At 40.5% G+C, this 13,677-nt stretch overlaps 1 protein-coding gene across 1 annotated transcript in view; it reads left to right on the top strand.

The window, feature by feature from the left end:
* Positions 1 to 913: 913 nt before the first annotated feature.
* Positions 914 to 13,677, top strand: part of LOC120572577 (RING finger protein 150-like) — a 33,123-nt gene continuing 20,359 nt past the window's right edge. The window contains exon 1 of the mRNA XM_039821900.1: positions 914 to 1,826. Within this exon, the coding sequence (XP_039677834.1) occupies positions 1,370 to 1,826 (457 nt within the window). The 5' untranslated portion in view covers positions 914 to 1,369. The remainder of the gene's footprint in view (positions 1,827 to 13,677) is intronic.

Below are 13,677 nucleotides of genomic sequence, written 5' to 3'. Positions count from 1 at the left end.
TGTTTATGTGTGTGTGTGTGTGTGTGTGTGTGTGTGTGTGCATTGCATGTTTTCAAAATGATTTTGATTATGAATCAAAATAGTTGCATATTTGTTCTCGGTTGATCGATTAATTGTCTCCCGCTTCTGGAATGTAACTAAGTACTTTTACATTTACTCAAGTACAATTTTGAGGTGCTTCTACTTTACTTGAGTTCATCCTTTTCTTTTGCTACTTTTTACATCTCCTGCACTACGTTTATTTGACCCTTAGTTACTTTTTACACACAGTTCCAGGTCTTTGTTTATCATGTGCACAACAATTGGGAAGCAGTTGAAAATCTCAGGTCTCCAACAATGTCAAATATGTGAAAGACAGAAAAGGAAGATCACACGAGTCAAAACTAAATAATAATCAATAAGCAATACAGCAAGATAAAATAAGGAATCAAATATAACACTATAAAATAAAGTAAATTAGAGAGTATTTGCAATGAATAAACTTAAATATATATTAAATTATATAATATTAAACTTATATATATATATATATATATATATATATATATATATATACAGTTTGGTCCATAAGTAGATTTGTATTGTTTTGGTGTACAGCTGCAGTTTCTCTGCCAGGCCGCTAGGCGGCGCTGCTCGGCATTACTGGCGCACAGACCTGCCTCAAGTCAGACACATTCTTACCGGAAATAAAATGCTTTTCCTTTCAAAATAAGAGAGAACGGTTTTCACTTGTGGAGTTTAATTCATCATCGCGTCTGAAATAAAATTTAAAAAAATAACAATTCGTAATTTACTTAATGGTTTCATGACATAGTGAGTGGCACAATATTTATTTCGACAATAAGACGTTTTCAAAAGAAAGATCGCTGCTTTTATTTTATTATTTAAAATCAAACAACCGGAACTCCAGTACTCCAATAGCAGCGCGAGCTTAACACTGGTTGCTCAGGCCCAGTCAAAACAATGCAAGCTTAGCTTTACTTAACGATTATTATTAACCGCGTTTAACTTTGTCCTACAGTGAATTCACCGCCTGGTTTTTTTTGCTTCGGTAACGGGCAGTCTCGTCGTTTCAACCGGTTATCGTGTCCGAAGTTGTCCGTGCGTCGGGGGCTTCTTCTACCGTGTGTTTTTGTCTTCGTTGACGGTTGGAAATGTAAACGGCTAGCAGGCGTTTGAGATCGGCTGAAAACACACAACAAACGGTGAAAATAAGAGAAAGGAGAGGTCGGAAAAAGAAGTGGGCGTCGAAGGTGAAGAGAAAAGGCGGATTAAAAAACAACCTCCTGGTCGGTCGACTGGTAGCATGGTGGAGTAAAGGCGGCGTCTACCGGGCTGCTCGGAACCTCTCAGCGGGGTTAGGATCACCATGGCTCCGGGCTCTCTGGTGGCGGCCTGCCGCAGCCTGGCCCTCTCTACGTGGCTGCTATCCTTCTGCTTCGTCCACCTGCTGTGTTTGGACTTCACCGTGGCCGAGCGCGAGGAGTGGTACACGGCTTTCGTCAACATCACCTACGTGGACCCGGCCACGTCGGAGCTCCGCACCGAGAAGACGGAGTGCGGGCGCTACGGGGAGCACTCGCCGAAGCGGGACGCTCGAGGAGTTGTGGTCCTGCCCGCGGCGTTGCACGACCGCCAGGCCTGCGACCCCAACACTAGGTTCGCGGTGCCCGTACAGGCCGGGGCCTGGGTGGCGCTGATAGCCCGGGGTAACTGCACCTACAAGGACAAGATCCGCCACGCTGCAGCCCACAACGCCTCGGCGGTGGTCATCTTTAACGTGGGGTCCGGTAACGTTAACGACACCATCACGATGCCTCATCCAGGTAACTGATAGGCAATAACATGTAATGTATAAAGGCTACAAATATCAGAAAAGGCTCCACAAACTTTCAAGAAAAAAAACCCAAAGCAACAGAAACTCCAAGAGAAGCAACAAAAACTTTGGGGAAAAAACTCTAGAAATGCGACAAAAATGTCCTAAAAAAACGTCGAATAGCAACAAAAAAATTTGAAAACAAATCGAGACAAAAACCTTGAAAAACAAATCGAAACAAAGAAGACAAAAACCTCTAGAAATGAGACAAAAATGTGTCCAAAAAAACCCTCCAAATAGCAGCAACAACATCAGAAAAAGTGTAGAGTAAAAAAAAAAGACAAAAGCCTCGAGAAATGCGACAAAAGCCGGAAGAAAATTGTCCTAAAAATGTCAATGTTTTTATAAAAAAAAAGAAATGATGTCAAATAGAAAAAAAAATCAGAAAAAGTGTAGAGTAAAAAAAAATGCGCCAAAAGCCTCGAGAAATGCAACAAAAGCTGGAAGAAAATTGTTCTAAAAATGTCAATGTTTTTATAAAAAAGAAATAATGTCAAATAGCAAAAAAAACGTCAGAAAAAGTGTAGAGTTAAAAAAAAAAGACTAAACTTGAAAAAAATACAACAAAAACCTCCTAGAAATGCACCAGAACCTCTAGAAATGCGACAAAAGCCTCGAGAAATGCAACAAAAAAGTCGGAATTTTTCTCTCTCCTAAAAACGTAGATCATTTTTTTTTATCGAAAAAAAATAACGTCAAATAGCAAAAAAAAACATCAGAAAAAATATGTAGAAAAAAAAGCCAAAACACTCGAAAAATGTGACAAAAATGTTCTTTTTAAAAACATCAAATAGCAAAAAAATTTATAAACCTCGAAATAAAACTCCGAAATGTCAAAAGGCTCCAAAAACTGTAAATGCCACCTATGGCTGTCTGTCACCCTAACTTTTCCTGAGTCTACATTTTTAAGTTTGGGTGCAAATAAAGCTGAAATTACACTTCGGCATCTCGCCAGGAAGCAACTTGCGGTCCTCACCGTTAACCGTGTTCGTATTTCCGCCAGTGTGTCGTACACGTTTTCAGTTTATTGATTTCTTTCATACTTGCCCTCTGTATATTTGCACTCTTCCCTACTTTTGTACTGCAACGGTTTCCCACGAGATTAAATAACTTTAATTTTATCTTGAAACCTTTCCTGACTCCACACGTGTGAGAATATTTTATTTTTGTAATATTAAACTGAATTTCTTTGAGTTACTCAGAACCAAACGAAATTGAAGCCATGTGAAGTGAGCATTTGCATCTTTCTACATAACAAAAGAATCAGGTTTGACACAAAGGTTTTTTGTTTTTTTACCCTTCCTGTCATCAGGTCAGCTGCTAACTGCTAGCTGCTAACTGCTAGCTGCTAACTGCTATCATCCCGCCACAGCATCACTATTTTATGAATGAAACATGGCAGAGAAACGTAAAAGTCCTGATAACTGCTCTGTATCAAAAAAGAAATTAAGGCTCTCTCTCGAGAGAGAGTTACCTCAACTTCGGTCTCGGGGGAGGGGGTCAGCTTTTCTTTGACATGAGTAGGGGGGGGTAACCTGACTCCACCAGATGGATCGCTTCCCATTTGCTCGGCATATCCATCTGGGAACTTTACCGTTGGAGAACGGTGAAAATCCTGGTTAGCTGATTGGATAAACCATCTGTCTATCACCTATAGTTGGTGATAGACGGGGCCAAATCAACCAATCAGAGCAACGAAGCGTATGAAAATATAACCACGAGCCAGGCTACCCCTGCTGCTGCTGCTGCAGGCAAAGCATAGCTCGTTAGCTCAGCAAGCTAGCAGCATGTCGGTTAAGGATATTTGCTGTTTGTGTAACGAGAATTTTTGGAATAAAAGACACCGTTTCAGGTTCCCGGTCCATATTCCAAAAGAAGGATCCAAGAGGAAAAAGCATTAGCGAGCGGCTAACAGAATTGGGGCTACCGCTGTCTGAAAATACTGGCTAGCTGATTGGATAAACCATCTGTCTATCACCACCTAAACCCACCTCAAAACCAACGCTGATTGGTCGGTCTCCAAATTTTCTCTATCTCAAGATGCCAGGCTGATCTGCGAGTGGAAAACTGGAGCTCGCCAGATCAGGACGGTCTCACGAGGCTAAGGGGGGGGGGGGCGCCAAGGGAAAAAGGTTGGGAACCACTGCCTTAAAGCACATGTGTCAAACTCGAGGCCCGTGGGCCAAATCTGGCCCTTCGTAATACATGTTAGCCCGCCTAGATGTGCGCCAAACCACAAAACGTGGGAAACAACTTGCAATTACGCAACACTCGAAGCAGAATTTGGCAAATTTGCCGACTTTGAGACTCAGAAATCCCCCCAGAAGCAGAAGCGGAGAGTATTTGGGTATTCGGGATGTGAAAGAGCGTGCTGTGAGTCAGCTGTGTGGTAGCTTACTTAGAAAATGTAATCATGCTTGATTTTGCTAAATTCTAGGATGGCTTTCTTGTTTTCCAGTGTGGCCCGAAGAGAAATTGATTTTTTGGCACCCCTGCCTTAAAGGAACAGGCCTTATAGGGTAATATTCACCTTCTCGTCTCTTCTAGATGTACACTACCGGTCAAAAGTTTGGGGTCACTTATAAATTTCCATTTCAGACGGAGTACCGGATGAGATCAGTTGTGTTTTTTTTTTTTTTTAACCAGGGCAGCAATTTTCAGATTACCAGGGCTGCTCCCTCTTAGTCAATTAATCGACTAATCGGTCGTTTTGGTCTCAGTCAACTTAAGATCTCTTTAGTCCATTAGTCATGTTTGATGCTGTTTTCATGCTGAATTACTTATTTCCAAGAAACGTACGAGCTCATCTCTGGTAAACACAAGAATTAAAGTGGCGCTTTTGCGGAGAAACTCAGAGTCGATGCAATTGAATGAGCGTTAATCGACTGAGAATTTCTTCAATCGAGCACAGCCCTACAGATTACACTCTGTGCTTACGTTATCGCAAAAAGGTTCTCCAATGTTTTCTCAGTTAGTCTTTTAAAATGATAGTGAACAGAATCGGCCTTTGGACCATTGGATGAATGGTTGCTGATAACGGGCAATGTAGATTATTGCATTAAAGATCATCCACTTCTTTCTACAACACAGTGTTTCCTTTTAGGATTTTTTTTTTAGCAGTGGGGGCAGATCTACGTATTAAACGGAGCCGACTCGTCGCTGCAACACAAACAAATATATTTATTCACCTCTATTCACACACGAAATGAGGCATGTTTTCATTTGGCTTTGATTGAAATGTATTTTTGAGGAACTGTAGGTCTACAAAATGAATTTTACAAGAAATTCATCATAGGGAAACCAAAACCCAAAGTGGGCTATATATAGTATGAAACCATTCATAATGAAACTAATTGCATATTTGCCTCCAGTGGCAAAGTTGGCAGCCTTGCTGTGTGCATCTGATTTTTCTTGGCTTTTGGAAAAATAACTCCAAGACTCGGTTATAGGGGAGTTCAGAAAGAGGTGGCCCATTAATGCGGATGGTCATTTTGACCATTTTTGAAATTTATATGTGTAATAACTTTGCTAAATTAAAAAAAATACAATCCTGCTGGTACCTGACTTTTCCTAAAAGAGTCTGTAGTTTCATTTAAAATTGTTTTTAGGCTATATACATTACACAAAAGGCAAAGAAAATACAAATCACTTTCACCTATTTTGGCCATTTTCGCGGTTTTGTTTTTAATCTTTTGCGCGGTTGAAGATGCATCTTGGTTGCTTAGTAATAATCACAGTCTCTGTCAGAGAAACGTAACTAGTGGTCTCGAGTAACAAGTGTGGGCATCACCGATGGGCCGAAGGCAGAGCCAGAGTCGGTAACCTAGGCTACTAGAAAAGCACCGGGCTCGCTCTGTGAAATCGGGCGCCGTAGGCCTACACGTTTATACGTTTATAACTTTATACGTGCTGCAACTGGCTGGAATCGTTGCACACATCCTCTCCAAGGAGTGCAGCAGCTGTCAAATGTCCCGGAGGAAGTTCATGCAGCGACTGGCAGAGGAGCTGAGAGACGAGTTTCGGGCGCACCGCAGCAGACACCAAAACGGAGGCAGTGCCAGTTAGGTTATAAATGTTCTTATACCATGGTCTGGGTGAATACTCGATTCTGATTGGCTGCAGGGTGTCCATTAAAAAGTGATATAGGACACCTGCTAAAGGAGTTCTGGTGAAACTGACTGTTTACTGTTCTAAATGAATGCGCTACATTAAATCAAAAAGGAAATGTGGATTTATTATTTCCAACTCGTCCTCTGAACACCACAGGATGGCGCTAAAACACACAGGCTGCAAGAAGTAAGTTATACCATAGACATAAAATACATATATATATATATATATATATATATATATATATATATATATATATATATATATATATATAAGTCTATGAGTTCTACTGGCCCTCTGGACTGACTTAGTTTCACAGCGAATAACGTTATCTCACGTCCCGTTCACTGTTCAGCTCGCTGCTTCAGGCTGCGCCGCTGCAGCCGACAGCAACGTTACACATCGTGGATCAAATTCTTCGTAAAAGTCGTTATATTGTTTTGGGGACAGTGACATATCTGATAGCTAGCTTGTCTTGTTGTTCAACATACTGTCAAATTATTTTTACTGATTGCCAACTGTACACAATGTTATTGACTTTGGATCTTGCTAGCATAGCGTTAGCTTTCTGGCTCGTAGCTAAACTGAAGGGTTCTACCAGCTGAGCGGACTATATAAATATCTCCGGTTGCTAAGGGAGGCAAGTCGTATCTAAGGTTCTTCCTAATTCCTGGTGGAGAGAACAACGTTTGCATTGCATAAGAACCTGATGGATGGGAATGATTGTTCCAGGTATTAGTCAAACCGTACAGGCTTAACCAGGGAAACGGAGTTATTGTTTGGATAAACTTTAGATTTCGATTGTAAAACTAATTAAAATATGAACTAATGTTTTAAAAATGTGTTATTTGGGAAGTGACCATGGTATAAGCAGGTTAATGCCCTTCGAGGTGTCTATTGTCAGGTAGTAATGGACTTCGGACACCTCGTCGGGCATTAACCCTTACTTATAGCCTACTTTTAATTGTTATTTGGCTGTGAGTTATGTTGAATGAATTTCCCCCCAATATGCTTCGGGACATGTATGAAATAATCACGGTTTAGCCTACTATGCCATGATATGAATTATTGAAACGCGTATTGGGCCACTACTCAGAAGTATAATTAAAATCGTTAAAACATGTACATGTCGGTGTTTATTACGTTGTTCTAAAGATATCCTAAGACAATACATGCATTGATATCGCAATTGGGTATTTATCATGAGAGATAAATCTAAATGATCGTTCACAGCAGTTCTAGTAGGCTAGTTATGGGAATCCGGCACTTCCATTATCTTAACGCAGTGTAATCAGAATCAGAAAGGGTTTTTATTGCCAAGTACGTTTTTTTTAACACATACAAGGAATTTGTTTTGGTGTTGTTGGTGCACATCACACATTCTCTAAATGTAATATTAAAAAATATAAGTATAGGTATAAACAGTATAAGTATATGTACACAGTATGTATTAAATTAAAAATAAAGATAGAAATAAAATAAATAAATAAATAAAGAGCTTCAGCGTGTAAATACTGCACCTACAATACAAATGTGAGCGAGGGCGTTGTATTGAATCAACAGCCACCTGCAATTTAGCTCGCAGGTGAAGGTGAAACTAAAAATTTGCAAGAACTATAGACTAATACAGGCTTAAATGAACTGACATAAGTTAGGTTATAGGACTTACAGTTCTCAAGGATGCGCACATGCCATCTCAACCGACATCCTGTCTCTCTCTTTTTTTTTTTCTTTCTACCTTTTCTCCGAGTGGCATGCGCGCCCACTCGCTATTCTATGACTCTCTTAACAATCACCGCTGATAGACAGCTTTTTTGTAGTTGTCTAGATCTACTAACTAGAGGCAAGAACACAAATTGGACCAAAGTTATGATTACCATGGATATCATTGCCAGAATGTTAACCTACTCTCTAAGTTTTATAGAATAACAAATTTGTATTTTAAATATTTTTACCATCATATTAACCTGTCCTATATTAACGCATCCCTCACGAGTGATGTAACTTATTTTATCTTTTCGTTATGGCTTGTTATTGTTTTGCGTTGGTTGAACGCTGTTAGAAGATGGCTTGTGGCCTATGTTGCTTGGCCGTGTTTCGATGCTTGTGTAATATCTTGTACTGAATGTGAATGCTGTTTGATGTTTAAATATGCTGGTGCTTTGCTGCTTCTTGTGGCTCTGCATGGCAAACAGGGATACCTTCTCTGATGCTCTAGCTGTCTGTGTTGTGTCTTGTTGACTTCTGTCTGTATAATTTAACCTGTACTAATTTCCTGCTTCTTCCACTTGCTCTGGTCTAAAATCATCTGGCCAAAAGGACTACAGTTGAAAACTAGCCGGCTGGCTAACACTGGCACATTTACAGAAATGTTGATTAATGTGTGTTGTCCTTTTTATAAATAAAGAATAAGAATAAGCTAAGTTTAACGAGCCCTTTTAGCTTTAGCGAAAATTAGTTAACATGTTAGCTAACGCTAGCTACATTAGCTGCTGTTGTGTTGGGTCTTTGAGCTCCCCAACTTTATTTTTCGTCAGTTTACAACAAAGTCGAACATTTGAATACATCCCTCCGCTGCGTACTGTAACCCCTTTTGCCTCGATCTGGAGGATATCGAGGAGGTATTGCTCCAAAAAAGGTCACTGCACACGCACGGGTATACCTCTTCCCGTCGTGGCAATCTGTCGCGCTGGTCGTGTTTGACCATTTGTTTGTCGGACGTAGCAACAGTAACTAAGGGGGGCGGGGCTTGGCGAAATGTCTGCCTAGGGTATCGTCTAGTCTTAATCTGCATTGCTGTGTGTGCTTGTGAATACGCAGGCCACAAGAAGTAAATGGGTTTAGTTTTTGTTGTTGTTGGGGTCACTTTTACTCACGACATGCTAACGGCAACATAGGATTCCATTCACTAAGCTAAGCTAGCGGCGGGGCTGCCGGACTAAGACAGTGCATGCACTGAGACAAAAATGTGTTTGCCCCCCCCCCTCTATATAAATATAGAGGAGACGGTGAATAACCCTGTTTCAACAAACAGTGGCGTGTTCCTTTAAGGGCTTGGCTTTGTTAAATGTCAGGAGAGAGAGAGAGAGAGAGAGAGAGAGAGAGAGAGAGAGAGAGAGAGAGAGAGAGAGAGAGAGAGAGAGAGAGAGAGAGAGAGAGAGAGACAGAGAGAGAGAGAGAGAGAGAGAGAGAGAGAGAGAGAGAGAGAGAGATCCCAGCAGTTTATTTTTAGACTGAGACAAATCAATTTTGTTGCTGTGTGTGTTTTGGGGTTGATGTGAGTTCAGAGGCGGCCTCGGGGGGGAATTTATCCAACGTGTCAGTGGCCAAACAAACTACACACACACACACACACACACAGAGACACACACACACACACACACACACACACAGAGACACAGACACACACACACACAGAGACACACACAGACACACACACACACACAGAGACACACACACAGAGACACACACACACACACACAGAGACACACACACACACAGACACAGACACACACACACACACACACACACACACACACACACACACAGAGACACACACACACAGATGCACAGACACACATAGCTCGGCCGTGGCTTGGTAGCGTTGCATTTCCCCCCCTGACTCATTTCCTGGTTCTCCTTCTCCATCAACAACATGAGATCAGGGAGAGGGTTAACTTCTCCTGCTAAAGATTCCCCACCGTGGTCAGAAAGAACAGGAGGAGACACTTTATCGCTGTCACTCTTTCTCTCTACCACACACATGCCGGCCCGTCTATTCTCTTTAAAGAGATCGAAAGTATAAACTTCAGTCCACTTGCGTACGCTACGTAGAAAGCTCTGCGCTCACACCTAAAGTGCGTATTTGGTGGAGTGTCAAGGTGCCCTTTCCTCAAGAAAGTGTGCATTTTCTTTAAAAAAAATAAATGCAATTTACCCATACATTAGTGTCTCCTTGTGAGATTTTGTGTCTTTTTGGTCATTTGTGTTTTTGTTGTTTGTCAGTTTGTCCCATTGTGGTAGTTTTGCGTCTTTTTTCCACATCATTTTGAACCGTTATTATCACCACATCTGTGTCTAAAACATTGGAAAAACTTGAGCAGATAATGAATTAAAAAAAAAAAGACTCAAAAAGCTTAAAGGTCCCATGACATGGTGCTCTTTGGATGCTTTTATATAGACCTTAGTGGTCCCCTAATACTGTATCTGAAGTCTCTTTTATATAGACCTTAGTGGTCCCCTAATACTGTATCTGTAGTCTCTTTTATATAGTCCTTAGTGGTCCCCTAATACTGTATCTGAAGTCTCTTTTATATAGACCTTAGTGGTCCCCTAATACTGTATCTGAAGTCTCTTTTATATAGACCTTAGTGGTCCCCTAATACTGTATCTGAAGTCTCTTTTATATAGACCTCAGTGGTCCCCTAATACTGTATCTGAAGTCTCTTTTATATAGACCTTAGTGGTCCCCTAATACTGTATCTGAAGTCTCTTTTATATAGACCTCAGTGGTCCCCTAATACTGTATCTGAAGTCTCTTTATAGACCTTAGTGGTCCCCTAATACTGTATCTGAAGTCTCTTTTATATAGACCTTAGTGGTCCCCTAATACTGTATCTGTAGTCTCTTTTATATAGTCCTTAGTGGTCCCCTAATACTGTACCTGAAGTCTCTTTTATATAGACCTTAGTGGTCCCCTAATACTGTATCTGAAGTCTCTTTTATATAGACCTTAGTGGTCCCCTAATACTGTATCTGAAGTCTCTTTTATATAGACCTTAGTGGTCCCCTAATACTGTATCTGAAGTCTCTTTATAGACCTTAGTGGTCCCCTAATACTGTATCTGAAGTCTCTTTTATATAGACCTTAGTGGTCCCCTAATACTGTATCTGAAGTCTCTTTTAAAAAATCAAGGTAACTCGTTGCCTTAAAATTTTTAAGTAATGAAGCATTAGTTGAATAAGTGAAGTGGACTACGTTCAATGTACTTGAGCCCATAATGGAATGGAATAGAACATTTAAGTTGAATGTACTAATAACTGAGTTACAGTAACTGAAGATACTTAGTTTAAACAATCATTCCCTGCCCATTTATTTAACTCAGCTTGTTAACCCTTGTGTGGTCCTTTGGGTCCCAGTGACCCGAAGGACCACACAAGGATTATGTACTTCCCTTTACTTTGTTGAGAATTGCTCTCTAAACCCTGTTTCTTGTTAAGTAAGTAAAGTTTATTTCTAGAACACATTTAAACACAGTTTAAGCTGACCAAAATGCTGTACAAACAAGAACTAAGGTGCTGTATTAACCCTTGTTTAGAGAGCAATTCTCAACAAAGTAAACGGAAGTACATAATCCTTGTGTTGTCCTTCGGGTCACTGGGACCCGAAGGACAACACAAGGGTTAAGTAAGCATTACTCCATTACCAATTCAAATAATTGTATATTCTAACTGACCCAAATTAACTTTTTATTTCCTGAAACTCAAAATATGTCTTTCAATCAATAGAGCCGTGTAAAATACATACATACAACTGCAACATTACACTGATCCAATTTTTGTTTTGAACATGTATTTTTTTTCAGCAAGAAAAGAAACAAAACCATGGCCTAATAGGCGTCTAGTATGTAGTTTCCTCAGTGATGGCATGAAAAGAACAAAAAATCTCTTCCTCTTTACCTCCAATCATTACAATATTGTACTGCGCCTCTTCAAATTTGGTTGACAAACTGGCAAGATAAAACTCAGCCCTGCTGAACACTGGCATCTTAACATTTACAAATACCAAATATATACATGGAAAAACAAAAAAGCGTGTGAGAATGAAAGAAGAAAGAATAACAAAAAATAACAGAGCAGATACCTGTATGGAGAGCCCATACTCTCCCCTCCACCTTCAGAAGTACAATCAAAAGTGTTCTTCATGTACTTTGGGTAGTTGAGATGCAGTGCATAGGTAAGTCCGAAGACAATGTACATGGCCTGGGGCAGGCTCTCAACATCCATCACAATGTTTCCATCCAAGATGATTCCCACTGAGGATGCATTGTGGTGAAGGGACTGCGTGTGTGGAGTGATGTTTTCCTGTTCATGGCAGAGGATCCCCACTGGCACATCATTGTACGAACCTTCTTCATCATCAACGTCCTGAAAAAAGGAACCGGGCATGATTACATCAACATGACAACATAGTGCTACAAACACCCTATATAGGTACACAGCCCACATGTCTGTCCGATCCAGTGTCCACCCACTGCCCAGTGCAGCGGCCGCTACAGAAAATCACTCAGGACAGTTGCAAGAAGCATCCACAAATTTTTTTTTCAAACAACAATAACAATAAAAAAGAAACTATTAACACATGCACACCTTAAAATGTATGGTAGGGAGAGAGGAGGGGAGGTAGAGAACAGGGGGAGCAAGGGAGGGGAGGTAGAGAAAAATCAAAGTTGCTTACAAAGCAGGCCTTGAAGAAGGTGGATGGATCGTCACTAAGAATGACAGGAAGCCCCGTGAGGACGAGGCATCTGACTTCTGTCACATCCTAAGCCTGGTGGATTGAGGGAGCAGAGAGGACATCACACCCTTAAAATAGGGTCCCATATGTTACCCTGAACACTATGTGCACACATATAATCAATAATACACAGCAGAGCCATTTACGTACTGCACCCCACCTGTTAACTCACACACAGTGTTCTTGACATTATGCATACAAGTAGTTATTTGCATACTTCATTTACAGATCAGTTAGCAAAACCTGGCAAACTAATGTAATGGGTGGCAAGTAATTACTCTGAGGAGTTGGTTTAGTCAATTCAACTCCATTACACATAGGCTACTCAAAGTTAAAGAGAAGAAAGCGTCTACCAACAGGATATCTCACATTACCAGACATTTATTTGCACCATGTGTGTTCTTTCAAGCTAAATTAAGTATCAGACTATCTGATCTAAGACGTAAATATAGAGTTGAAAATCAACTAACCTTTTTTTGTCGCATCGGGTTAGCCAAGACCTGCCCTGTGAGGCCCCTCTTTGCCTTGAAGATTTCCATGAGCCTGGGACTATAATGGTCAAGGGCCTCGTAGAACTCCTGTCTCAGGCTCCTACCAACCACCCAGCTGAACTCCAGACACACCTGAAACATGTAAAAACAAAACATGTTCAGGTTCAAATGAGTTGACACCATGATGTGATGTTTTTATGCATTATGAATTATGATTTTTAACTTGCATTAGCTGTCTGGGGGCAGATAATATACGGCATTTCGCGCGTTTAGCTAACGTTACCAGTGAACACATACGTTAGCTAAGAGAGTGTGAGGCAGAGTTAGCTGGTTAGCTACCTTGCTAGCTTGTTAATAACTAGCTACGTTTGTTTTGTTTGTTTTTTTTCGCTTTTTTTTTAAATAACTACAGTACTATAAAAATGAAACTATGATATAACTCAAAGTAGTCTATATATCTATCATATATATATATCTGTATATCAAAGTTTCATTTCTATAGTGTTGTCCTCATGAAAATATATAATAAAATATTTGTAAAAATGTGAGGTGTTTACTCACTTTCGTGATATACTGCAAGCTAAGTTACCTCAGCTAGCAGTCGGGACTGCAACGGCATGCAACTAGTGCCATGTTCCAACTTACTGTTTTGTGGCTGAACTCGGCTCATTCACCGAAGGCTT

The sequence above is a fragment of the Perca fluviatilis genome, chromosome 14 (genome assembly GCF_010015445.1).
Source record: "Perca fluviatilis chromosome 14, GENO_Pfluv_1.0, whole genome shotgun sequence".
In the NCBI taxonomy this organism is placed as follows: Eukaryota; Metazoa; Chordata; class Actinopteri; order Perciformes; family Percidae; genus Perca; species Perca fluviatilis.
The sequence above is the reverse complement of the archived record's forward strand: the minus strand, read 5'-3'. Positions and strand labels throughout refer to the sequence as shown.